This window comes from Nipponia nippon, unplaced genomic scaffold, assembly GCF_047370975.1.
Source record: "Nipponia nippon isolate SJK-2023a ecotype South Korea unplaced genomic scaffold, ASM4737097v1 scaffold_9, whole genome shotgun sequence".
NCBI classification, from domain to species: domain Eukaryota; kingdom Metazoa; phylum Chordata; class Aves; order Pelecaniformes; family Threskiornithidae; genus Nipponia; species Nipponia nippon.
The window spans coordinates 5,554,690-5,579,854 of NW_028262413.1; the positions used below are offsets into that span (position 1 = coordinate 5,554,690).

At 42.5% G+C, this 25,165-nt stretch overlaps 2 protein-coding genes across 23 annotated transcripts in view; one reads left to right on the forward strand and one right to left on the reverse strand.

Moving 5' to 3' along the window:
* PXK (PX domain containing serine/threonine kinase like) overlaps positions 1–19,301 on the forward strand; it is a 37,408-nt gene extending 18,107 nt beyond the window's left edge. For 3 of the 22 annotated variants that reach the window (XM_087743255.1, XM_087743259.1, XM_087743274.1), the window contains 14 exons: positions 1,403–1,480; positions 1,647–1,720; positions 2,623–2,697; positions 3,747–3,851; positions 4,012–4,113; positions 4,763–4,924; positions 6,269–6,386; positions 6,814–6,892; positions 9,123–9,171; positions 9,943–10,020; positions 10,444–10,530; positions 11,004–11,073; positions 12,038–12,100; positions 18,954–19,301. In XM_087743255.1, coding sequence (XP_087599381.1) covers positions 1,403–1,480; positions 1,647–1,720; positions 2,623–2,697; positions 3,747–3,851; positions 4,012–4,113; positions 4,763–4,924; positions 6,269–6,386; positions 6,814–6,892; positions 9,123–9,171; positions 9,943–10,020; positions 10,444–10,530; positions 11,004–11,073; positions 12,038–12,100; positions 18,954–19,159 — 1,346 coding nt within the window. In that variant the 3' untranslated portion in view covers positions 19,160–19,301. Of the gene's footprint in view, positions 1–1,402; positions 1,481–1,646; positions 1,721–2,622; positions 2,698–3,746; positions 3,852–4,011; positions 4,114–4,762; positions 4,925–6,268; positions 6,387–6,813; positions 6,893–9,122; positions 9,172–9,942; positions 10,021–10,443; positions 10,531–11,003; positions 11,074–11,683; positions 11,956–12,037; positions 12,101–15,402; positions 15,488–15,754; positions 15,838–17,883 lie in introns of those variants that run through there. The other 19 variants (XM_087743256.1, XM_087743260.1, XR_015701241.1 and 16 more) reach the window with 18 other exon arrangements.
* A 525-nt stretch (positions 19,302–19,826) lies between these two features.
* Positions 19,827–25,021, reverse strand: PDHB (pyruvate dehydrogenase E1 subunit beta). Its single transcript, XM_087743276.1, has 9 exons — positions 24,793–25,021; positions 24,537–24,644; positions 24,401–24,463; positions 24,280–24,315; positions 23,906–24,191; positions 23,064–23,174; positions 22,323–22,414; positions 21,726–21,867; positions 19,827–21,353 (listed from the first exon to the last, which is right to left on the reverse strand). Exons 1-9 carry the CDS (start codon positions 24,964–24,966, stop codon positions 21,208–21,210), a joined length of 1,158 nt encoding a protein of 385 aa, XP_087599402.1. The 5' UTR covers positions 24,967–25,021; the 3' UTR covers positions 19,827–21,207.
* Positions 25,022–25,165: the final 144 nt, after the last annotated feature.

Here is a 25,165-nt window from a genome sequence, read left to right on the forward strand (position 1 = left end):
ATTGAGCTAGATAAGGCTTGAGTAAGTCACACACCCTCTCCCCCCAAATACTGCAAAATCACTGCATCCCTTAAAATGATATCCCAGTGATCAGTTCTCTTTATTATTAAATATTTCTTTGAGTTTGTCTGACTTCAGCCATTGGAAATTGTTAAACCTTTGTCTTATAGACTGAAAAAACATTCCTCTTAGTGATGAAACCCACTCCACAGATCTAGTTCATGGGCAAACTGACTCTTTGCAAAATGCAAAACTTGTTTTCATAAAAGCAGAGCCTACTGAAGCAGGAACTTACTGCTTCCTTTTCACTTGTCTTTTTGCTTTCCCTTTATGTAACATTCTTGTGTCTTCAGCTTCAAAGTGCAAAGAACATTTCCCGGATGTTTATGATAAGCTGTGGAGGAGTTGTAAATTACTAGTAACTCTGTAAGGATACCGTTTGTCTGGCTAACGCTGAGCAAGCAGTTTAAACCCTCAAGGAGACACTGTGACTTCTGTGTTAATTTTGAGCGCTTTCATCAAGATTGTTTTTTCAGCAAGTTGCTGGGAAGTTAGTAGCAATCAAGTCATTGCCTAGGGTCTTTGGAGACACGTTCGATTTTGTGATTTCTTAAATATTGGAGCAGTGAGCTGATATTTATTGCACTGTTCTCTCTCTTTTTCCAGCCTATTTTTGGAAAGAGAAGATAACAGTGCAGAAAGATCAGTGCATCCTTACCTTTTTGCTGTGTTTCTATGCCAAGATAAGCCATGTTAGAGAAAACTCTTGTTGGCATGATTCCCTTTCTCCCCCTGCTGTCACCACTTCTCACTGAGATTTCCCCTCAAATCACTTCATGAATAAACCAGTTGTGTTCCCAGCTGTGGGAGAAATCAGTAACCAGAAGGGTGAGCCGCCCCCCCCATATGTGTGTTGGATCATAATAGCTAGCAAAATACCTTTGCCTGCACAGAAAAGGACAGAGTAACACACAGCAAAATAGAACTGATTTGATTAATTTACATGTAGTAATGGCAATGTAGATGCACATGAAAGAGATGTAAAATTTAGCGCTTTTACAGGTATAGCAGAAACGTTTTGTGATCTAATGTGGTGTGGGAAATCTTCGCTGTGAGCATTGGATTTGGACTTGCAAATGTAGATCTAGTACAGATAGAATGCAAACTCAGTAAGCTAAGTTTTTTGAAGGCAGTGCTTTCTCTGTTTTCTCTGTGGATTTGAGTTCTCAGGTTAAAAATGCAAATGCCCTTTAACTGTATTTTTTTATCTGATTTCCTTTTAAAGTGATTTTGCTGACTTTCAGTCTGAATTCCTGCAGGCTTCCTTCTGGCATTGAACCTTACCTAACATGTGGATAATCATCTTAAACAGTCTCTTAAAAACTTTTTTTTTTCTTTCCAGAAATTGCCTTACAGCATGTTTCAATGTTCTTCCGATCAGAGCCAAAGTGGGAAGTGGTAGAACCATTAAAAGATATAGGTAAGAAAAGCATGTACGCATGAAAACTTGTCTGATTTTTTGTTCCCAACTATACGAGTTGTCCTAAGATTACAATACTATCTTTGCTTAGAGACCTTGTCCTGCCTGTAAGTCGTATTATTTAGTAGTGTTTTAATTAAAGCTGTTGATGACTCTTCTTTTGTAGGGTGGCGAATACGTAAGAAATATTTCTTAATGAAGATTAAGAATCAACCAAAGGAACGGCTAATGTTAAGCTGGGTATATATACTTTCATCTCATACTCCAGTCTTCTTAATGAACCTGGTTTATTTCATTTCTATTGACTACCATGTGGGTGTGACAGAGAGAGAGACTTAGGAGCTCAGGCTTTGAAAGAGCCTTGAAAGCCCTTACGTGGATGTGTGGTGTGGGAACTTCTTAAGATTCTTTCCTCTGGTGGCAAATCCAGTTTGCAAGTTGCTGTGCCTGGTCATTTGTTCCCATTCCTGCACCTCTGTTTCTTCAGTTGTACTGAGGTGGCTGTTGACCATAGTATAAATTTGCTCGCTGAAAAAAACAAGGTGATCCTTTTTAAAGTGGTGGGTTTCTGTACTCAGATCTTTAGTTTTACCGACAAACGAATAGGTGAGAGAGGCATGAATTGCTCCTTTAAGGTAGACATGGATTGACACCAAATAGTTTGTTGTTACTAAACACTTGCCTGTGTTCCTGTGCTGAAATGTGCTGCCCTCTTAATTATATCAGCATAGCTGTTTGTGAGACTTCACTGGAGAGCGGATATCGCTAAAGCCTGCAGTAGGAGGGAATTTTTTTTTTTTTCCTGGAGAGGAAGAAGGTGGGAGTTTAAGCCTTATCAGTTCACAAAGCACACAGTCCGCAAGTTTGGGGTTGACAAAGTTCATTCAGTGGTAGTAATGCATGTCAGATACAGGGGAGGAAGGAGGCAATAATAGTTATTTACTCTCAGACACTTCGTATTGTGAAACCATGGCCTTATTCAGCCTCTTCAAGTTTCGTTCTGTACGTGTAATTTCCTTGCTTGCTCTTCAAAACATACCTTTGAGCAGCTGTCTTAATTTGTGAGAGCAGAATATAGATTGCATTTTCTTTATGGAACGTAACATCTATTATGATGCCATTCTTTTCCTATTTATTTCCAGGCTGATCTTGGCCCTGATAAATACTTGTCTGACAAAGACTTACAGTATGCTGTGAAACTTCTTTCTTCCTGTTCTGTGAGTATTACTTGAAGACTTTTAAATTGTGCCAGTTCAAAAGTGCTTGTCAAGGACTGATCTTGCAAAAGCACATGTAGCCTAGTAAAAATAGGTTGTAATTTTAAATTTAAAGATGTGCGAACCTTTTAATTACATTTCCCACACAATACGAGGTAACATGTTCTCAGCACAAATAATAATCCTGCAGGATTATTACAGGAGATGGAGCTGTGGTTAACTGTATTTTTTTCTTCTTGTGCAGTAGTGTGAGAGCATGAGCTTTTATTTCAGCTCCTCAACACTTTTAGGCTGTTAGGATAGTGCTGTCTAGGTGTAATTGCTAACCTGTCTTTAAGGATGGTAAGCATGTGAGGGACTGGCTGAAAAGGATGGTATTTAAACTGGTAAACCTCCGTGCAGTCTTGGAACTCAGCAGATGCACACAACTAGAGAGGCTGAAAACTAGGCTTTTCAACCCCCAAACCAGACTGAAACTGATGTATGAAAATAGGACATGAGCAAGGGGTCTCTTCCTAACTTGAGATTTCAATTAAAGTATGTGTTGCATGTGTAATTTATTTCCAACTGTGCTGTCTCGTTTGGTTTCACAAAGTTGCAGGCAATTGTAATAATAATTTCTAAAGACATAAAACTGTTATGACAGCTATTAGTGCAGTGTTTCCTTAAGTGCCATAGTTGTATAAAACCGTGAATGAATTTACTAGCTTAGCATGACTTAAACGTGCAAGTAAAGCTGCTCATGTATAAGTATTAATGGGGCTGGATTCTTCATTTGTCTAAACTGCCGGTCTGTTTTGTTCAAAAAAGATGGTGGATTTTTTTTTTATTATTATTATTTATGCAGAAATTGAACAATGTCCTTGTGAAATTTTCTTTGCATTTACTCCAGGTTAAGACTGAATAACTTGAGCAAATGTCACTGACAGAATCCAATTTATTAGTTTAAACACACAATTCAGGCAGATCTTTTCTTACTTGTGAATCGAGCAAAAATGAATTACAGAATCTGTCATCTAAAACTTACCGACAGTTTCTTCTTTTGGTAGCATCCCTATATTTACAAAATCACTTTTGCCACTGCCAATGAATCTTCAGCGCTGGTTATTAGACCATTCAGTGAAAAAGGGACACTAAAGGACCTTATTTATAAGGTAATATCTCCTTCCCGCCACCCCCAACTCAAATGGTAGACTGTTTGCTGGAATGACCATAGTATGTCTTTTATAAAACTGTTTACCATCTATTGCTAAGCAAACTAAGACAATCACTGGCTTTTCTGGGCATGATACTTGATATGTGTTTCTTTTAAAGGCAAAGCCAAAAGACCCCTTCCTGAAGAAGTATTGCAATCCTAAAAAAATTCAAGGTCTTGAACTTCAGCAAATAAAAACATATGGAAGGCAAATATTAGAGGTATTTTATTTTCTTTTTGCTTTATTTACCAGCCTTTATGATTACTTATATTTTTGAGGCCAACTGGTTTAACTAGAAAAAGTAGACAAACTTTTGAGCACACAAGCTTTATTTCAGCAGCAGACTTCAAAGCTAAATGTAAATGGAGATTAGTTGCTGGGAGTTGAATTTAGATAGGTATGTGTGAGGCCGTTTCTGACCCCAAAAAAACCCCAGCAGTTGGTATGTGTGGAGCTGAAGTGGGAGAGAGGTGATAATGTAGTTTTTTCCTTGCAGGAAAAGGGAAAGAAGGAATTCATAGCGTGCAGAACATGTGCCATAAAGTCTTTGTCATTAATGGGTTTTTAAAATTTTTATTCAAACTGTAATATTCAGTCGGATTGTGAATTTTAGTTTTCAGATCTCTTTGGGAGGTGTCTATAAGCCTGCTTTGAGGGTCAGCATCAAATGTTTGTTTTGTGACAAATGTTACTGGTGAAATGGAAACGAATAGTCAGCCAAAGATGATGTAGATAGAAGATCAAGTTGAGCAAGCATTCCAAATAGGGGCCTCATTTATTATGTATCTGCTTTAGTATTGGAGCATTTAAGATCTTGAGATCATCAGAGCATCTTGTGACAGTGCCTCTGCCTTGGGATTTTTTTTCAGGTATTAAAATTCTTGCATGAGAAAGGATTTCCTTACGGCCATCTTCACTCTGCCAATGTGATGTTGGATGGGGACACTTGCAAGTTACTGGATCTGGAAAATTCCTTGTTGGGACTTCCATCATTTTATCGATCATACTTTTCACAATTTCGGAAAATTAATGTAAGGTTCAGACAATTAGTTCAGCTGACTCTTATGCATCCCTTTATCCTCAACTTCTGTTTGTGGAGAGCTGACTAGAATGAAAAAAAACCTCTCTCAACCCTCTTTCTTTAATTTGATCTTTTCTTCGTCAAATCCCTTTTCTGCTTCCTCCAAATCACTGTCTGGCTGCACAGAGGTTTTGTTGCAGCACACTGGAGTGAGGCTGAGGCCAAAGGTAAGCAGGTAGAAGGGGAGTGCAGGTGAGTGTTTTCATGACAGCACTGCTAGCACAAATAGAGGTAAACTGCAGTTAAGATCTCTTCCCACCCTGGTCTTGTATTTCATAGGAATGTGCGTATTGTGTACCACACTTTTTCACTTGCATGTCTGTTCAATGAGCGCAGCTTATTATTTGGTCTTAGCTGGGGGTAGTAATCAGCCTTGTCTTGGTGGATACTGTGAAAGTTGATTAGATGCTTGCAGATGTCTAGCTATTAAAAGCTGTTTTTTATTTTTTTGAAGGACATCTCTTAACTGCAGGCTTGCAAAGCAAAATATTATCTTCCTAAAATATATGAAAACAAGTTTGCCCTGTTGCAGCAGTACAGTCTTTTAGCCAGCATCTTGCCCTGCCTTTAAGTGCTCATTGTCATAAATTCTGTACAGCGTCAGGAGACAGCTGCTTGCTGACCTTGCTAAACAAGTTCTACTGTGTTGTCAAAGAAACGATCAAAAGTTCATGGTTACTCCATATCTGTTAGTGCCATCAAAGCTCTAAGCCCCTTCCAATAAGAGGAGCCATTTCTGTTTAAACATGATTCAAAAATCTCGGAAATATGCTGTCTGGGAGCTTAGCATGTATGTACAGCTTGTACAAACCTAAGAAGGAGTGAAAGAGACTCTCCCAGGTTTGTTTGGTATGCATTTTTGCTGTCTTTTTATCTACCTTCCTGTAAAGTGACAGCTGGTCATATTATGGATCTCATTTTTTGCTGTTTGACTTAGCTAGTAAAATGTGCTTGGTTGCAGTTCGTATCAATGTATGGCTCTCTAAACTGCTGTGTGTGAAAAGAGTTTACTACTTTATGCATTTATACAGAACATGACTATACTGCTATCCCATTTGTATCATCACATACAGAAAGATGGGCCTCTTTAGCTTGAGGCATGAAGATTTCATTTGAGCTAAAGTTAGGCAGGGAAATGGTTGTGGTTAGGAACTGTCTTAATGGTTCCTCTTTTCTGTCTTCAAATGCAAGACCACTCTTTTTCTTTAATGGGTTATCACATGTTTTCAAACCAATTGTGAAAAACTGCTTAGTTCTAGCAAGTTGTGGTTTTATTTTTTTTGTTCCTCCACAGACTTTAGAAGGTGTTGATGTACACTGCTTTGGACACTTACTGTATGAAATGACATATGGAAGACCCCCAGATACGATTCCAGTGGACAGCTTCCCTCCTGCACCATCAGTGTTTGTTGGTGAGTATACAATGGAGAAAACGTCAGTCTCGGCTTCCTGGGTCCTCTCACCTTTTACCTAAGCTGAAGTGCTGTGAAATAGCAGCCCAAGATCTTTGCAGCCTGTGACCGGAAAGAATTAGTTAGTCATTTGTAAAAATAGAAAATGTGTTCTTCCTGAAATATATGTAGCATCTAAATAAAACATTTTCTTTACTGAGTGATAAAGCAGTGTGTAATAAGTAATTAGACGTCTGGATTCCCTCGCCTCACGTCTAACATTCTTGAAAAGTTTGTATGTGTAATAGTAACATTATAATAAAAACCACATGCCACGGAGCTTCATCACGGCTTAGCTGATGCAATACTTAGGGGCCAGACATTCATTCTAAATCATTTGCTATCCTGCTGTGCAAAAATGTGTTAATTCTTATTCTTTCTTTGGTAGTGTCTGTGTTGGAATCCATTCTGACCTGTGAAGCTATGAAGAATGGCATGCCAACTGTTTCACGGCTCTTACAGATGCCGTAAGTCTTGTTTTACTTGTTTTATACTCATAGCAATGTTTTTCATTATGTTAGGAGGAAGAACCTTTTTGCTCTTGTTCCTTTTTAGAAAGCTTTGCTCCTCATTCCGAGGGATGTATAGTGTATCCCAAATGAAGCTTTAAAATTGATAGGCTTTGTAGAACCCATCCCTTGTGAATATGATAGATGCTCATTTAACATTTTTTTTTGTCTCTTGGTGTGTTGGAGCTGTTATGAATGCATTTTATTTAGCATGGTGCTATGGTTTAAATTGATCCAGCTATTAAAGTAGTGCAAGCATGATTAAGATCATGTACAGATTGTTTTAAAGCATTTAGAGTCTTTTTGCATGTCCCCTTCAGACCTACTTCAGTAGATTTTGCTATCAGTTTACTTACGTCTAGCAAAATAGATCTCTTGCTTTGCTCTGCAGTGACATTTAGACTGGGTCTGGGTATGAAATGTTGTGTAGAAGTTCTGGCTGGTTTCTTTCAGGGCTGGCTTAGGGATTCTCTGAAGCATAGACAGAATAAATTTCCTTACAGGCTGTCCTCCCGGTGATGCAGTGAGGTGGTGAGGGCAGGTATGGGGCAAGACGAGGATGCAGAAAGAGAGCAATGTCAGTGCGTGACTGAGCTGGAGATGATAGCTGTCTGCAGTGCCGCCCTTCCTGCAATTAGGGGACAGTATTACCAGGGAAGTTGTCTGCTGTCGCTGTGCTGCGACATGTCACCAGCATGCTGAGCGTAGAACCACAGTTCCCAGTGGGAGGGTTCTTTTATTTTTTCTTAATACGAGGTGCCAGAGTCACGACCTTATAAATGACAGATTGCCCATACCTAAATCTGGGTCTGATCTCACAGTATATGAATTGCAGTACATTTAGAGCAAGCTCCAAGATTCATGTTTCCTGGTTGGGAAGAGACACTGCAGGCTCGTCTTAGCCTTCAATTCCTTCTACTCCTCCCTTCCTCTGCTCTTAAAGGAGGTGGGAGGTAGAGAGAAGAAAGTAAGCAGGGCAGAAATACTATAAGAAAACTCTGTGAATACAGGAACATACAGGTGTTAAAAGATGTTGAACAAACAATCCATGCCCAGCTGTATCTGATACGTAGGATATTATACTATGTTTCCTTCATACCAATGCTCTTCACAACTGTTCTCTGTAGATGTGCAATGCAATTAATTTAATTTAAATATTTATTAAGCTTTATTATTTATTATAACCATATAAAATATGAGTTTGCTTAATTTTGCAAGGGCCTGTAATCAGAAAGGGTCAGAAAACTGCTCTGTAAACAAGGGTGAACATCCGTGGGTTTTTTAAGTCCTTTAAAATTTTATTTATATCTGAATTTTTCATGCAATGCTATTCTCTCAATAGACTTGAATTTGTTTTCTCTAGTATAGGCCTGTTATAATTTTCCGTAGTGAACAGCAACAAAAAAAAACCATCCCTGAATATCTCAGAGCCAGGCTTGAGATCTCTTTCTGGGACAGTTTTCTAGTATGTTCTCCAGGACAAAGTATCTTGAAATGGACTAACCGGTTTATTTTCAGGCTGCCATTGCCCTCTAGTGTCTTTGTTTTGGATGGAAAAGGATTAATCATTTATGCTGTTGCTGCTGATACCATAGAGGGGAGAGCAAAAATATTAGAATATTTGCTTTAATTGCCTTTGCCAGAGTACAGACAAGAATGCAGATATTTTCAAATGTTAAGTTCATTCATTGATCTTTCACATGGTTCTTGTTAATGCTAAAACAACAGTTACGCTAAGAAAGTTTTCTTGAAAAGAGCAATGATTTTGTTTAGATGAAATTTAAAATAAAGTTCCTGGTAATCTTTTGTCATTAAAGAATCCATATACTTTTAAGGAAAAGGCATTCTTGTTTTGGGGAAACCCTTCTCTGCCTTTGATAACCGTACCTGTTCTATGAGCTTTCAGAGTACTTCACACAGTCTTGCTAACTCTGCTATCAGTAGTGGCTACATTCTGAGGGTTGGATGCTGCTAATCCTACACCAGTGCTTGGAAAATAAAAAGCAGTACATAAAAATCTGTGGAAAAAAACAAGCAGTAGCCTAGGGCTGAAGACAGAGAAGGAAAAGGAGAAAGGGGTAGTTAAGTGAACAGTACCAGTAGTATTCTTGCTGTGGTTCTGCCTGTCTCTTGGGAGTAATATTCCCCCCCCCCCCTTTTTTTTTTCCTCTTTTTTGTCCACTCACAGATTATTCAGTGATGTCCTGCTAACAAACTCCGAGAAACCACAGTTTAAGGTAGAGTTGAACATTGATTTGCTGATGTTTGTGGAAGTGCCAGGCTGTGGGTAAGCTATGCATTAATTGACAAATAGGGTAGAGGAGAGCTGGCTTTATTTGGCTTTATGGTGATTGCCATCAGTATTTTGATTCCTTTGGTGAATTGCACCCAAGAACGTTATATCACCCCTTAGAAGGGGGGCACAGTGTGACTGATGAGCGTTCAAGTGTAATTCCTGTGCTGGAGCTAATTTGCATGACTGATGATGGCGCTCTGTCGGAGCGGAGGCTGCTGAGCAATGTGGGTCCCTTGCAGTCAGAGGAAATGAATTGCTAAGACCTGTGAAAACTGATTTTGTTGGGTGACGCCATCAGCACATTGTTGCCAGCTCCAGTGCTGCAGTGCGGGGACTTTCGGGGAGCCACGTCTGCTCCCACTGGGGAGCTGCCCCAGAGCGCTTCTCCTGGAGGGCACGTGCTGTGTGTCTTGTCAGCCTCATGGCAGTTTGGGGATGTGACCAGAGTATCAAAGCAGTTAGCTGTCCCTGCCATTAGAGTATCCCTTCCATTATTCAGTGTTTCTTTGTCCCTGCTGTTAGATCTGTAGCTAGGTTTGAAGTCGAAAATATGCATCTAGAGTCTTCTTTTCCCCTTCACTAAGGGCATAGCGTTGGAACTTGGGGCCTTAGATGGGCAACATGATCAGATGAATGGTGAGTTATGAGCAGTGAAGTTATATTTTCCTTTATCATGTTTTGTGCTATGATTTTTTTCCCCATTCTGTACTAGATTCCTACTAAGCTAAAAGAGGCATTGAAAACCTCCAAGGAATGCATAGAAAAACGATTAACAGAAGAACAGAAATTGGTAACGTCTGCATTTCCTTCCTTTATTTCCTACAGACATTCCATTTCCTCTTAACACTTTTACATGGAGAAAGTGGGTTTTTACTCACTCAGGGTGATTTTGAGTAATAAAGGCTTCAATCAACAGATTTGCCTTCCCAAAAATGCACTATGAGGAGTTGTAGAACAGCTGTTGACTGTACGGCATTTCACTGTTTTAAGCGGCTCCACAGGCAGTGGCTCCGAAGTTAAAGGATCATTTTAACTGCAATGTGAGGCTCCATCCTCTGCCAGCAACAGTAAAGATAAAAACTAACCATGAAAAAAGAAAACTAAACATGTAAAGTGACTACAGTGTGTTTTCTTGCACCCCAAACACATGCCTTGTCTGAGAACATTTAAGATCTTAACATGGTCTTTCTCTGTTTTTCCCTTCATTTTGAAGATTCACCAGCACAGAAGGCTGACAAGAGCTCAATCTCATCATGGCTCTGAAGAAGAAAAAAAGAAAAGGAAGATCTTAGCACGAAAAGTAAGCAGTCTTTAAGTAGCTTTCTCACACAGAAAAAGACGTGTATCTTTTTTGAATGTTTAGCATGCACAACCACAGGCTGAGGTTGCTGTATGAAAAGAGGCTTAGTTAACACAGCCTGTGCTGCTTCCTGCTGCCCGGTGAGGGTATTGGAGCCTTTTTTAGTCTGCTCCTGCAACACGCTGTCTGTGTTTCTCTTCCTTTCCGTGGGTCAGTTTTCTGCCTTTCCCTTGTGGTGAGAGGAGCCTGGAGTTGCCCTGCTTGCTTGCCTGGAGATAGTTGAGCGCAGAACAGCCTCGCTGCTGTGGTCATCGTGGCAGCACACGTTGGGTGTGGGGCGAGGGATGTTGGGCATCGATAAACCTTGCATGATACAGTGGATGACTGTTACAGGTCTGTGTGTCAGTTCAATCCTTATCATGGAAAGCGATTATTCATTCCCATCTTCTGTTTCTTCTGCTCTTTTTTTAAAGAAGTCAAAACGCTCTGCCTATGAAAGTGGGGAAGAACACTCAGCAAAATACAGCAACTCAAATAACTCAGGTAACTACAGAGAGAAGAGCTTGCTTCTATGCAGCTATGTCAATGTTTCTGTTGTTGCTGTCATTTTCTGGCTTAGAAGATCCAGGGTCGCTGTCAGTTTACACATTAATATTGGACTACCAGAGCCTGAAACCGCTCTTTTGGGTATTTAATAATAGATAAATCAAGGGCTGAAAAATATTGTCAGTGTTAGATTTTCAGCTGCCTAATACAAAGCAATGTGTCCTCTCTTCTGTGCCCCATTCCTCCAAAAAAAAATCAGTCTCTTCATTCTGTTTGACATTTGAGTGGAATGATAATAACATCCATTATTTGGGCCATTTAATAATGCAGCCTTCAGGGAGAAACTCTGTGGTGATCTGTATTCTGTAGTAAGGTGTTAACATGAATGAAAAAATTATCTGTTTAATTCCTGCTTCAGTGTCGAATTCTAAAACAACAGAGCCTTTGACAGGTCTTCATTTAGTAAAAAACAATGGTTGGTACTACTGAACAGTTTAACAGAGTTGACTTGCCTGGCTAAAACGTGTCCAAAAGCAGCCTGTTGTGGAATAGTCAGATATCAGAGTAACTTGTGGAGTACAGCAACTGACTGAAAATCATCTCTTAGAAGGAGAAATGGGGTGCCATCCGTGCAGTGGCACAACTCTTAAGGAGAACAGAATTTGGACGCTGAAATCCAACAGCCTAAGCAACAGAAAAGAAGTGTTTCCCATTGAGGAATACTGTTGAGTGCGCTTCTTATGTGTTTGGACCTCCTCTGATACTGTGTGCTGTTAAGTTTCTCTGTTCAGATCGGGTCTGGGTGACACTTGGTATGAATGGGAATCTTTCCCAAGATTTCAGTGGAAGCAGGATTGGATCTTCAGTCAATAAAGTTGGCCTGTTTCCAACAATCTGTCTTGTCTGACTGTGGTGAATTTTAATGTCACAGCTTTAGTTACTAGACTGTTGTTTTATTTAGCAGGCTCTGGGGCGAGTTCCCCATTAACATCTCCATCATCCCCCACTCCGCCCTCTACAGCAGGTAAGTTCAAGAGTCATTACAGTGTTTGTCTTTTTCTTTGTTTTTCATTCCCCTGTCCCTGCAACTGTGGGTGTTATTCCCAAGGATGGTTAAGGGATGGTGGTTTCCAAGGACGGAACACAGGGATGACATTTATCTTGTGTCAGCCTGTGTGTGGGCATTTGCTCTCTTCTGAGGGCCATAGAGAACCTTTTAATACTGTTCTTTTTCATTTAATAACCTTTCTTGAGATATACATGATATGATTTACCCATAAGAGTGTAAGTGCTTGCTTCAAAGTCTCTGTTACTCCAGCCCTACCAACATTGCTACTTTCCAGACATTTTCTGGTCCTCGTGTTGCAGTATGCATTTGTTCTGATGTTAATGGTCTGTTGACTCTGAGGTACTGTTCGTTGATCTCTTCTTTTTGTGTGTTGCCTCTTTACGCCTGTACTGTTGTGATACAGTTTCAGGAATTTCGGGTGTGACAAATTCAGTGGCTTAGGCTGCCTAAATCTCCCCTGTTCTGCTACAGCCCATTGATAACACCAGTAGAACTGGTAGGAACAAGTCAGAAACTGATTTGGGTTAAAAATATCTTTATTATTTTTGGCCAGTTCCTTCTTCCAATTTGCTGGGTAGCTGTGCAAACAGTTTTGATGATGTTCAGGACAGGCGGTGGGAAGTGGTGGAGAATCTGCTTGAGTGGGCAATAGAAATGCTCATGAAAGTTTGATGACAAATCTGAACATTGAGCAATAGTGAACGTGCCTCAGTCTGAGAGGCTGGAAGAGGAGCGCTGCCAAACATTAACAGCAGCAGGTGTCAATGGGATATATTTCTAGAAGGGAGGCAGCCTGTAGCACTGCCGTTTCTTATGATGACTCATGCCATATGATTCCTAGTCCCAGGAACTTTCTACACAGCACAACTCGGTAACTGAAGCGAAGCAATCAAATTTGTGTTTGCTGTGGATGGTCTTTCAAAGGATACTGCAGTCTGAGTGATGTAATTGAAATCAGCCATGCTGAAATTCAAATTGGTCATTTATCCTTCAAGTTGAGGGTGTGTTGAAGTGTATATTTTATGAACTATCTTCTCCCAGTTAGTCTAAACAAAATAATTACTGTTATTGTGTTGCCCAATAGCACCGCTATTCTCTGGATGTACTGACTCTTAGCTGGAGGGTTTATTTCAAGGTCTGTATGCTTTAAAAAAGAAGTAGCTAAAAATGAAAAAGAAAACCTTATGCCTCCAAAATGGGCAGATGTTTAAAAAACATTTTTCTTTTCTGCGATAAAACTACTTTACTTACGTTTTAACTTCAGCCTGTTGGAACTTCACTGAAAGCTTTTTCAAGTTTTAAGCATGTGATGCAGGTTTATGTGTAGATGTGGCTCAGATGGCTAAGTTTGGCTCAAGTTTGGGCTCAAAACTTGGCTGTTGATCAAACCACGTTGTCACAGCGTGTCGGTCATCCTGCTGTCGGTGCGCTCACGGTGACTCGCGGTGATCAGCCCCGCTTGACACAGTGCACGTTGCCCTGCTGCGTTCAAACTGGCAAGTGCTTTAGTGTGCCGATGGCATTAATGCATTTGATTGGGTGTAAAGGCAGGTGTCACCATTTCAGGAATGCTTTTGTGAGTAGAATTAATAGAAGAAACTTCAGATAGCTCTAAGAAAAAGTTAGTGTGCTTGATTTTTTTTTTCACCAGCAATGTTGTAGTTTTAGCTATTCTAAGCAAGTATGCTGTTAATGACTCGCTGAAAGACTCACTGGCCCCATGGTAGGACTTGCTTTGTGACAACTGATGGATCTATAGCTTGTATCTCTCTCTTCCAGTTACCTTGTACTTACTAAGGCTATTTACCTCTAAACCAAAATTGCTTGTGGGTATCAGTGTGGTGAGATGACTGTCAGAAAGGGAATGCGGCTTTCAGTCTGTCTTTCTGGTTTGTTTGCGGTTGTGTTAGAATCGTGGCATGTCAAAGCATCTTGATGATACATAATAAATGATAAACGAAGGCTGGCATTCATTGATAAATGAAGGCTGACACGGAAAAGTGTACCCAGCAGAAGCTCTTGCCCTTGTCCTGGCCTGTAACCAACCAAATCAGTGTAGTGTATGGGTGGGTGCAGAGCCAGAGACGCTGACCAGAGGGGAGCGGGCTCCAGGCTGACGTGCCCTGGGGAAGTAACCTTGTTCAGGGCGTTTCTCACACGTTGAGACGTGCCTTTGTCTCTGAACAAAGGCGTTGCAAGACTGAGCTTGCAGTAGAGTGCTTGGTATAGTCAATGCAAACCATACTAAGAAAAAATGATTGCTGGCTTCAGCTGTCTTCGTAATGATAGCTGCAACTGTAGGATCGAATGCATGACCTGCTTTGAGGGGAAAGGTGTCTACTAGAAGTGTAGGCTCTCATGGGCTTTCCTCATTGACTAGAATGTTTTGGGCTGGTTTTGTTGCAGATACTCGGCTAAATATCATCTTTGAAATACATTGTTTAGGTCGTGGCAAGTGATTCTAATACAACTTCCCGTGTTTCTGACATTCTCCCTTGAATGTTTGATTCTTTTTTTTCTCCACTTGCACAATTCTTTGCTTTCTTGAAGATCTGTTATTTTTCTTTGCGGCTATGAGCTGTGGCTAGGATCAGAAGGGATGCAGAGCAGTGTGGTATGGGTTATTTAAAACTTCACTGCATCTTCTCTAAATCCAGTAAGCCCATAAAACACCAGCGAGCTCTCTTACAATAGAGAGAAGTTTTGAGGGTGCCGCTTTCGCTTCCCTGCGGGAATACTTAACTTTAGCTATTGTTTTCTGTGCCAGTTGTTCTGACTCCTTCAGTACAACATACGTTTCGTAGGCACCCATATGGTGCATCTTTTCCGCTCTTTACCTTTCTGTAAGACAATTTGAATGCTTTAGCAAGTGCTGTTCTTGAGTGTCTCTGATCCATGGAGCCTAAGTGTAAATACAGGTGTTAATACGACAGGGGGTGTTCTTGAACTGAGTGGATTTTGTCTTCTGTGGCTAATTTCTGGCAGATTTCTTGCTAAATCTCTCTAAACGCACTTTAATCCTGTAAAGCTTGAATTATGGCATGTGGAACTGAAAGCATGTGTGTTGTATTTGTTCATCAAGTATAATAATGCTTATAGCATGGAAAACTGTGGTTTGTTATTCAGAATCAAAGTATTGTACATGTAATATGAAATAGTCAATCTGCTCTCCTCATATTTGTCAGTGAATAAGAATGTATTAATTTTTGTGCTAACTTTTTAGCTAACAGTATCTGTTTTTCTTACTTTGACACGAGAACCGGATGATTAACTTGTGTCCTCTCTCTTTCTCTGCTGTCTTCAATAGAGCATGCATCATTTTGAACGTGAATTTTCGGAAAAGTAAGCTAATGCTGATTTATCTCTTTAAAGATGCTCTGTTTCTGTATGGAAAAGTTGAATGCAAATCTTGAACTTGCTTAGTCTTGGGAGGGAATAGAAGAAAAAGGTCTGAACATTCTGATGGATTATTTTAATGAAATACAGCATCTTTAAAAACTCTTACGCTAAAATGATTTTCTTTGCATCCCATTCTCAGCCAACTTTTTAATGCTGTTTGCACAATTACTGTCACTTTAAATTCATAATTAAGTTTTTGTTTCAATTCAGGCATCAAGTTTACAGCATCTGATTTACTTCCTATTCCTTTTAACACACTCTCTTAACAAAAATGTCCCTGTAAAAAACCCTTGGTAAGTTCTTGTTTGAGTGTTTTATTCTAACAACTGCATGAATGAGTAAAATGTGCGTTTGCAGGCAACTTCTTCCAACATATGTATTGGAAAGGTCTAGTTATAACTGAGCAGTTGTCCCAAATGTTTTTTCTAGTAAATACGGGAAAATATTTCACTGTTGGACAGAACAATTTAATCTGTAGATGTAACTGCATAGGAGCACACCAGTGTGAATTAAGATTTCCTTTGCACCACTCATGTCAAGAAGGGAAGGACAGCTTGGTTTTGATTGACTAATTGAAATGAATTGATTTGAAGATTTTCAGAACCATGCTCTCAATTAATGGGTTCAATATGTAATGCTCATAGCTAATTAGATACCATCCTAAAAACTGTGTGTGTTTATGTTTTAAGGCAGAGCTCAGGTGTAAGAGTATCATTGTCAGCCTCCCAAGAGTTTAACTGTATGATGTTGTTGGCAGCTCAATTTCAATACTAGTTAGTCCTGAGGAATTTAACAAATCTCCTGGCAGGAAGGTGGCCTCTCTCCCTACTTCTCTGTCTTTTCTGCCCCCAATGTAAAATAACCAGACCAAAATTTGAAGATAACGCATGGAATCTTGACCTGATAATGCTTAGTGATCCAAGCACTTTCTGGCTTTTTTGCCCCTCTCTCTGTCAAACGTGTACCTTCTTTCACTGCATATGTTACCGTTGTATTTGTATTCCAGAGTCCTGGCCACTGTTCTCATGGTCATTCTCTATTGCATCTTGTACAACTATTTGCATGGCCTCCTCAACTTCACCTTGCAGCTCCAGCCAAAACTCTTGTCTTCGTTCTCTGCAGTTCTTGCATCTTTTTCAAGCCATTTCATTTATGATTAGCTCGTCTTGGCTCTTTTACAGCAGTTCATCTGATCAGTTTGGTGACAGCGTTGGTACGCCAGTCCTACCGTGTTCTGCTCTGACCACTTCAACCGCAAAACTGGTTACTTTAACTGTACTTGGTCTTGTTCTTCCTTTGGCAAAGTGTCCAGATTTGCTTTGCTGCGCTTTGCTGGCAGTCTGTACACACATGAGAAACAGGAGGACTCTAACCTAGGGGATGGTTTTCCAGTATTTCTAATAATAAATTGACTTACATCTTTGGCTAGTGTAAAAAGTAGGTTTGGATAAGTCAGATGGCCCCAAGGCATCAATATGCAGTTTATTTCAGGTTGTGCTAACATTGTGTAATGTTTTGGTTACTTAAGAGAGCAGCTGATCCGCATGCAACAGGCATGTTAAATTGTTTCGGTTGATCCCTGATATTTCTACTAGGACTTGAGTATTTCCTCTGGAAGGGAGGAGAGTGAAGATGAGCCCAATACGTCCTTCCATGTTTTGTTGTCACAGAAGGTTTTCACGCCAGTGAGAATTTCTGCTGAAGAGTTGGAAGTGCTACAATCGCAGCATGTATTAATGTACACTGGCAAAATTGGATGCTTCGTGTGAATACTCTGCCTTTTGAGCTTGCTCCCATATGGGAAAAGTCTCTCTTCAAAGACTGGTACAAATAGAAAATGAGGGAGCTTTGAGTTATGACTTTCATCTAGTATAACTGCTCTTTTGAATTACAGCAGTTACTTTTTTACTATTAGTTGTGAGTCTGAGAACACGTGTTAGTGAGGAATTGAGAAGTGGAGCACAGAGAACTTTGCCTGCTTTTTGTTTTCTGTAGCTGAGCTTTATCCTTCATCGAATACCTCTCGAGTCCGTGTGGCATCATGTCCTTTAACTGCTTGCTGTTTGCTTACTTCATAGCAAGCAGTGCTACTTCAGTAACCGTACTTTCTCAGTTGGCCTCATGTTGTTTTGCTTTGTTGTCCTTCAGTATCATAGTTCTTGCCACCTACCAGTATATTCGTCTTTGTAGGTTAGAGCTGCTGGAAGCAAGTGTTAGACTATAGCTGCCATTTGTCTCTCTAGTCTTACTAGGGAATAACTCATGATCTAGGTGATGGAGTTAAAACTCACTGTTGAATAGTTCTAAGATATTAATCATTATGCCCCTACTCATTCCAGAATAGATGAGACAAGACAGGCCCATCATTCCCCATATAGCTGGTGATGGGCTGCAAATGCCACCTTCACGTGGATGTCTTGTGGAACGGCAAGCGGCCACCTCTGAAGCCCTTTGCTCTTACTCCTGCCTGGATCTGTCATTATACTTGTGTAGAAATGACGGTGCAATCTGCAGCAGCAGAGCTGCACAAGGTCAGGGCGTTTGGGAGAGCTGCTTGGGGCAAACAAGGCCACCTGCCTGGATCGGAGCTGCCAGGGAGCACCTCCACGCAGGCCCTCGCTGCCGGGCTGGCTGTCTGCGTGCACCGCCGTGGGCTCCGGCTCCCCAGGGCGTCAGGACGCGGAGGCTGAGGCACGATGAGAAGCGTCAGGTGGATGTCACCGGGGTAGGAAACAAGGGCCAGCGTGCAAAGGTGACTGGTGGGAACGTGAGAGGCAGGCAAGCGGTGTGCGTGGCAGGTTGTTGTGATTCACTCAGCCTGTGAAACAAGCGTTTGTTACAACATGTTCAGAGAAAGTCTGACACTACTGTGGAAGTGTAAAACACCTCCAGAAAACTCTATCTGCAGTTAGTACTTCAAAAATGGAATATAATCTGGCCGAGCAGTCATGACAAATACTACAGCAATGTGGTCCTTCCTAACGTAAAGTTAGTCATGTAAATAAGAACAGGTACTAAGATTTGCTTCCCGTCTTTGTTACTGTTCACGACCCAAAGAGCAAACTGCTTCACCAGGGACAAACGAGAGAAGCTGAAGTTGGGAGGTGCTGTTAAGTGACCTCCATTTCCCTCAGTGCAAGATCACATTTGAGTCATGTTTTGCATCCCCGGGTGCTGAGGCACTTCAGGCATCGTTTCAGAGGTGTCTCAGATGCCACGACTCACCTGCAGATAGAGGGATTTGATCACTTTGGCATTTTCCATCCATTCTGTTCTTCACACTCCACTGGCATTCAAGGAATGACGTGGCTAGTGCAGGACTGACCAAGTCCAGCTAAGCAGCCGCAGTCCCCCGCGGCAGAACCTCCTTGGCATAATCAAACTACATCTTCTCTCCTCAACTCAACAGGAGCATCGTCGATACCCCCAGCACCGCCACCGCCGCCCCTGCCACCAGCAGCTCCTCCTCTGAGCACAGAGGTGCCACCGCCGCCGAGCCCGCAGCCTGATGTCAGTGCAAGCCGAGGAGCCTTACTCAGCTCCATTCAAAACTTTCAGAAAGGAACTCTGAAGAAAACACAGACCTGCGACTACAGCGCTCCCAGGATCAGCTGAGGCCACTGGTTCACACCGGGATCGAATTCCCTCTCCCCCTCCTGTGCTGCCTAGGAACGAAGACCCTCCTGACCGGCGACCGACGCTGTTTACCCCCGTTTCAGCTTTTCTTGAGCAGCAGCACTACCCTGTCCGAGTTGCGTTGCCATGCTGCGATAAGTACTCCACTCTTTACTTGGTTTCAAGAACTTTGTTCTCTAGCTACAGTTTCAGGGGTACAGCGACTTCTACGTAGCTGAATAAAAATCTGAAAATAGGAATGACCATGATCATGGTGAATTAATGCATTTTTTTTCTAGCTCTATTCCACCCCTTTTTTCCAAATTACAGGAATGTAGTTTTAGTCGGCTCAGTTTTCAACACTTTTCATGCAGTTGTAAATCATCTTAATTCTTGCTGCACTAAATCAGCAAGTTTTGTTTTAGATAATCCAACACCCCCCAACCCTTAAAGCGTCCTGCACAGGTGAGGGAACTGGAGAATTAAGTCTTATTGCCACCGTATTTGCTGGTGGAGGAAAACCGCTGTTTCATTAATCTTGTTTAAATGGACATCCTACCCGTAACTCGAAGGGAAAGTGTTTTTAAATGAGGAAACAGTTGAAATGGGAGTTATGAGGGCACTGGGATATTATTCGTGATTTAGTTAAATGCAAAGTTACTTCAAGTTAATTCTACAGCTTAAACTTTATTGAAAGATCCTTTTTGATTTAAAACCTTCAACAAATTGCACTTTAAAGGATTATAGATAATCCATTTTTTAAATTCAAGTACATCAGTGTTTGTTACTATGCAGAGAATGTCTGTACAAAGTTTCATGTAACCTGTGATATTCAGTCATTTTTATTAAAATGTTAATGAATTCCTTCAGCGGCGTGGTGGTGGGTATATTCCGCCAGGATTTCACCTGCGAGCCAGACTTCCTAAGAACCTCACAGCACTTCTGCTAAAGGGAAATATCCTGAAAGGTGTTCCTGAAATAGGACCCGAGCTCTTCTGCCTTCCTTATGGAGGGAAGGATCTCCTCTCCCGCAGCTCCGTGGAAAGGCAGCCTGCCTGGGGTACGGAGCAAGCCGCGCTGCACGGGCTCCTCTGGGCAGCGTTCGCTCTGGACCAGAAGCTGCTGAACAAAGCCCAGCAGAGCTCTCCCTGCCTGTCAGGAGTAGCCCCTTTGCTAAACCCTGCCCCGTGGGCATCTGCCTAAAGGCTGCTGCGACCGTTTCCCAGCTCTCCAAACGCGATCCGTGCTGCCGCTGCGAACGCAGGCTCAGTGCGACTGAATAAAATCACTTAGTAAGAACTATCGTTTGAGCGTGCCGTTAGAACCATGGGATGAGTTTAAAAACAATAATACATAAAGCAAAGCATCTGGGCAAGTGTTTTTTATCGCTGTATGTAGCAGCTAGCGAAGAAAAGATAGGTAGTGTTTCCCATCACAGGCTGAGGAGGATCAGGATCTTTATTTAAGCTCTTGTGCGGCGGCTTTCCTGCATGAGCGGAGTGCTCTTCAAACTAAACACGTTAGCATCTCTTAGCCCGTACCGCAGGCTGCCAGAGCCGCTTTGTGCAGACAGTTGCACTTCACCGTTGAACTGAAAAGCAGGGCTTCACGCGCTCCCGTTGGATCATCCACTTTTAATCAGCCTTGCGACCCCGGGCTCCCAGAGAGCGGTACAGCATTGCAGGCCTGGACTCCGGCTCGCTGCAGTCCTTCGCTCAGCCACCACTACAGCCGGTTTAATACAGCTAGCCTGGCACTTACAAGGCAAGCAGAAACAGAGGATTTTTTTCCTCCCTCTGAATCTGGAATCAGATTTCTCCACATACACTAGCACTAACCCACCTGGACTGTTGAACAAACAAGCATTACCACATTGTTGCTTATAGGAAGTGTGGCTTAGAGGGTAACCCATATAAATATTCTGGGAGGTCACTAAACTTTCCCTACTGTACAAAAGTTCATGTAGCTATACAACAAAGTTATGCATACAACTCGCCCCACACCGTTGATGCTTTTTAAAGCAGGGCTTTAAAACATGTATTTACACTTTAGATATTCAAAGTTTTCTTCACTGCAAATATTATATCCTTCACTTGAGGTATGCAGTTATCTTCTAGATTTTTTGCATAAGGCATAGGAACATCTGCACCGGTAACGCGCACAGCTGGAGCATCCAAGTAGTTAAAGGCAGATCCTGAAACAGAAAACAGTTGTCAGGTTGCCATGCACTACGGTTTTCTCTCAATTCAATTTCTGAATCTTAATCTATTTAAGCAGTTTTGTTCCTGTAGCTCTAATATTCCCGAGAGAGCTGTTCCTGCTCATTTATCTTCGTGTACTAGGGTTTAGACAAAAAGTTTCCATCCTGCTTCTCACACAGTCAAGTTCCCGGGATAAGAATTACTCGCAATAGAATACGAGCCGGATCCGCCCTGTGAAAATCTCTGGAGCAAGACAGCTAGGCTCAAGCTCCTCAGATATAAAACCCTAACTTTGCCTTTATCAAGAAGTCGTCAGGAATTAGACTAGGGAATGAGATCAACGTCTATACTGCAAAACTCGGTACCTTCCATGATCCTGGCGCAGATTTCGGCTCCTACTCCAAATTGCGGCCAACCTCCCTCTACGGTTACGAGATGGTTTGTCTTGACAACGCTGGCTTCCACTGTATCAATATCCATTGGTCGGATGGTACGCAGGTTTATAACCTGAAAAAAACACAAAAGGAGACTCTGAGTTTTGTCCTTTAGCACTTTCATCTACTCTGACTTCCAAGACCAGACTTCAAGTTAATCCAATTTCTAACTTTTTATCCTGGCAGACACTCTGCAGAACAGTTTCTGGTGGCTCCTGGAGAATCCCAGGTGGGTGAGTCTTGCTGTACCGAGATGCAGCCACACTAATGCCTACTGTCATTGTGCTGCTGACCATCCAGCTACGTCAATCTGAAAATCGGTAGCGGTTCTGCCTTAATTTTGTGATGAAAAGGTCAAATGCAGAAACATGAAATGCATGTGCTGGGCTCACTGCCTGTTAAGGCATTTACAAATACAAGAAGCTTGCAGTTATTACACTGAAGTTTGGCAGAGCCTGGATGAGAAGACCCTCTGCTTTTTTTCCCCCCACTCCAGGGAAAGAGAAAACCAACAGAAACCCCACCCACCTCGCACTCTACACCTTCTTTGGCAAGCACAGCAGCTGCTTCCAAACAGTGTCCGACAGGTCTTGAGTGTGACACTAATGTAACATGAGTTCCTAGAATAGAAATCAGTGTTAAATATTGTTAAAAAAGAAAAAAAAAAAAACACCTTAAGATTTAAAGCTTTTCTCTGGACCTCAGGCTCCTTTCAAGGTCATGTTGGGATCCTCTTGTAAATTTAAGTTCCTTACATTTATTTGAAATGCTAAGTATTCTATGCCCATACATAGCATGAAGAGTGGTAGCAGAAGGACTACGTGAAGACACAACTTCACCCGTTAATTCAGGGAACTGAGGAGAAATTTAATACAGTTTCCAGATTATCCTTTTCAAACATTTGTGTAATTCAGTGGCAAATTCTGTACAAATGGGCTGAAATATTACAGTGCTCTCTTCTGTATTTTTGACAAACATTACATACTAAGGCGAGGAAAAAAGTTTTTCAAATGTCTCTATACTAAGGAACAAATCTTTTAGAAAGGTTTAGTTTTAGATAAGATATAGAGAATCAAGTGATTTTTCTTTATATGGGCAACAGAACAATTAAGTATACTACAGGATAAAATCACATTTGAACACTTAAGATTTGAAATATTTTTCAGTGCCCCACGACAGCAGTATTCTGAACAGCAAAAAGGCCAAAAAACCCAAAAAAGTCCCCAATCAGTTCAGTTAATAAGGAAACAAACTGTGTTCTCAGCTTACCTTGCCTTTCAATTTTAGCTTTTCCAATTGGAACAACGAAATCCTTTGACTGTGCCTGTTCAGACATTTCAAAGGGAACGCCATACAGTAATTCATTTTCCAGCATCACAACTAGAAGAAAACATACTTGGATTAACGTGTACATCTGCAGGCAGAGGACTGTCCTGATGATTAACGGTACTGCAGCAGACTCGCTCAAGATACTTGCCATCCAGGCAACAAGGACTTGAGTATGTTTGCAGGAACAAACAAACAAATCAATCACAGCCTTTACCTCAATGCTGAATTATTTAAAAAATTGTCTACGATTAGTCTTAAATGAGGTCAGACATTTAACTTTTGGTACACAATGGTAGAACCGCTAGTTTTAGAAGAGTCTTAGATTTTGCATGCGTGTTTGTGAGAAATAAAGGTTTCCCTGTTTTTAACCGGTGACATTCTGAATTTATCATGGGAATTACATGATCTGTAAAAACGAGTTACATAGACAATGCACATGCAGGAACTCCTCCTGAGTTATCTTCATCCTTTTTAACCCCTTTACAGTAGATTCCTAAATGCTGCTTCTAAGTTTCCTGATTGGTACCAAACTGGCATTAACGGTATGTAGCTGGCAACAGCACAAAATTAGAGTCTACTGCTAGCAAGCCAAGTGTCTGTTAGGAAAAAATTAAGTATTTGAATCGATACTTCTGTGCCTTGTAAGTACCCTAAAGCTGCACTAAAACAAGTGTTTTAGGGTATAATGATAATTTTTTTTGTTTTAAATAGGGCAGGAGGGGACAACAGACATTCTTTTCAGGATCGAGTGCTAGGTATTGTCATGATCTGCTTGTATTCACCTGGGTTGTCATCCCGGATTGACGCTTTCAGCAGACCTTTGGCATCTTCTGAGCTCCAAGGACTAACAACTTTCAGTCCCGGGCAGTGCCCGTACCAAGCCGCGAAGCACTGCGAGTGCTGAGCGGCCACTCCAGCTGATGCCCCGTTGGGGCCCCGGAAGACAATGGGAACAGCGATTGATCCCGCAGACATGTAACAGGTCTTGGCAGCGGAGTTTATAACCTGATCAATTGCTTGCATGGAGAAGTTGAACGTCATGAATTCACACACTGGTCTCAACCCTGCCTATTAAATATATTAAGATATATATTAGGGTGTTTTTACATAAAAATAGTTTACATGTTTAATTGAGAAGGAATCCGAGTTTACCAACCATAGCAGCACCGACAGCAATTCCTGTGAAGCCCATCTGAAAGAGAAGGCAACCGAGGGTAAGCGCCGGGGGGGGGCGGCTGATGAAGGGTCGCCAGGGCAGGGGACGGGGGCGGCCATACCTCTGATATCGGGGTGTCGATCACCCTCTTGTCCCCGTACTTCTTCCAGAGCCCCCTGGAGATCTGCAGGGCAGGAGGGAGAGGGGTCAGGGCCCGCCTGAGGCCCCTTCCCGGCGCGGTAACGGCACCAACGCACCTTGTAAGCGCCGTCGTACTGGGCCACCTCCTCGCCCAGCAGGAAAACGCGCTCGTCCCGCTCCAGCTCCTCATCCAGCGCCTGGTTCAGCGCGTCCCGCACCGTCACCTGCGAGACACCGGCAGCCGGGCAGGGCCCCCCACACGCCGGGGGAGTCCCCTCACCTCACCGCCCCTCGCCTCACCGCCCACCCGCCCCGGGGCCGGACACTTCCCTTCAGGGGGACGAGCCCCGTTCCCCCAACCCCTCTTTCTACCTGTATGGCGGCGGGCGCGGAGAGACGGATCCCCCTGCGCTGCTGCTGCTGCTGCTGCTGCTGCTGCTGGAGGAGGAGCAGCAGCGGCGGCCGCCGGCCGGCGGCGCGGCCCTGCGGCGGGAGCAGGGCGAGGCGGGCGCCCAGGTGCCGCAGTGCCGCCGCAGACGCCGCCATTTTGGCCGTGTCCTCTACCGCGAGGGGGGTGGGGGTGCGCCGCGAGGCCCCGCCCCCCTCCCGGCCTCTCGCGAGAACCTGCGCGCGCGCGACGGCGGCAATGCAAGCGGGCGGCGCGGCCCTTGCACGCCACTTCCGGTCCCCGGCGGCGGCGGCGGGGACCGCTGGGGTCAAGCGTGCGCCCGCCCTGCGGCGGCGG

What these genes read in the sequence shown, in the direction of transcription:
- PDHB (XM_087743276.1), bottom strand. Translation starts at nt 24,966, where the DNA reads ATGGCGGCGTCTGCGGCGGCACTGCGGCACCTGGGCGCCCGCCTCGCC. An exon ending in AATCCGGGATGACAACCCAG is followed by an intron (nt 23,175 to 23,905) that starts GTGAATACAAGC and finishes GTTTTCTTCTAG; the next exon opens with TTGTGATGCTGGAAAATGAA. An exon ending in AAGAAGGTGTAGAGTGCGAG is followed by an intron (nt 21,868 to 22,322) that starts GTGGGTGGGGTT and finishes TGTTTTTTTCAG; the next exon opens with GTTATAAACCTGCGTACCAT.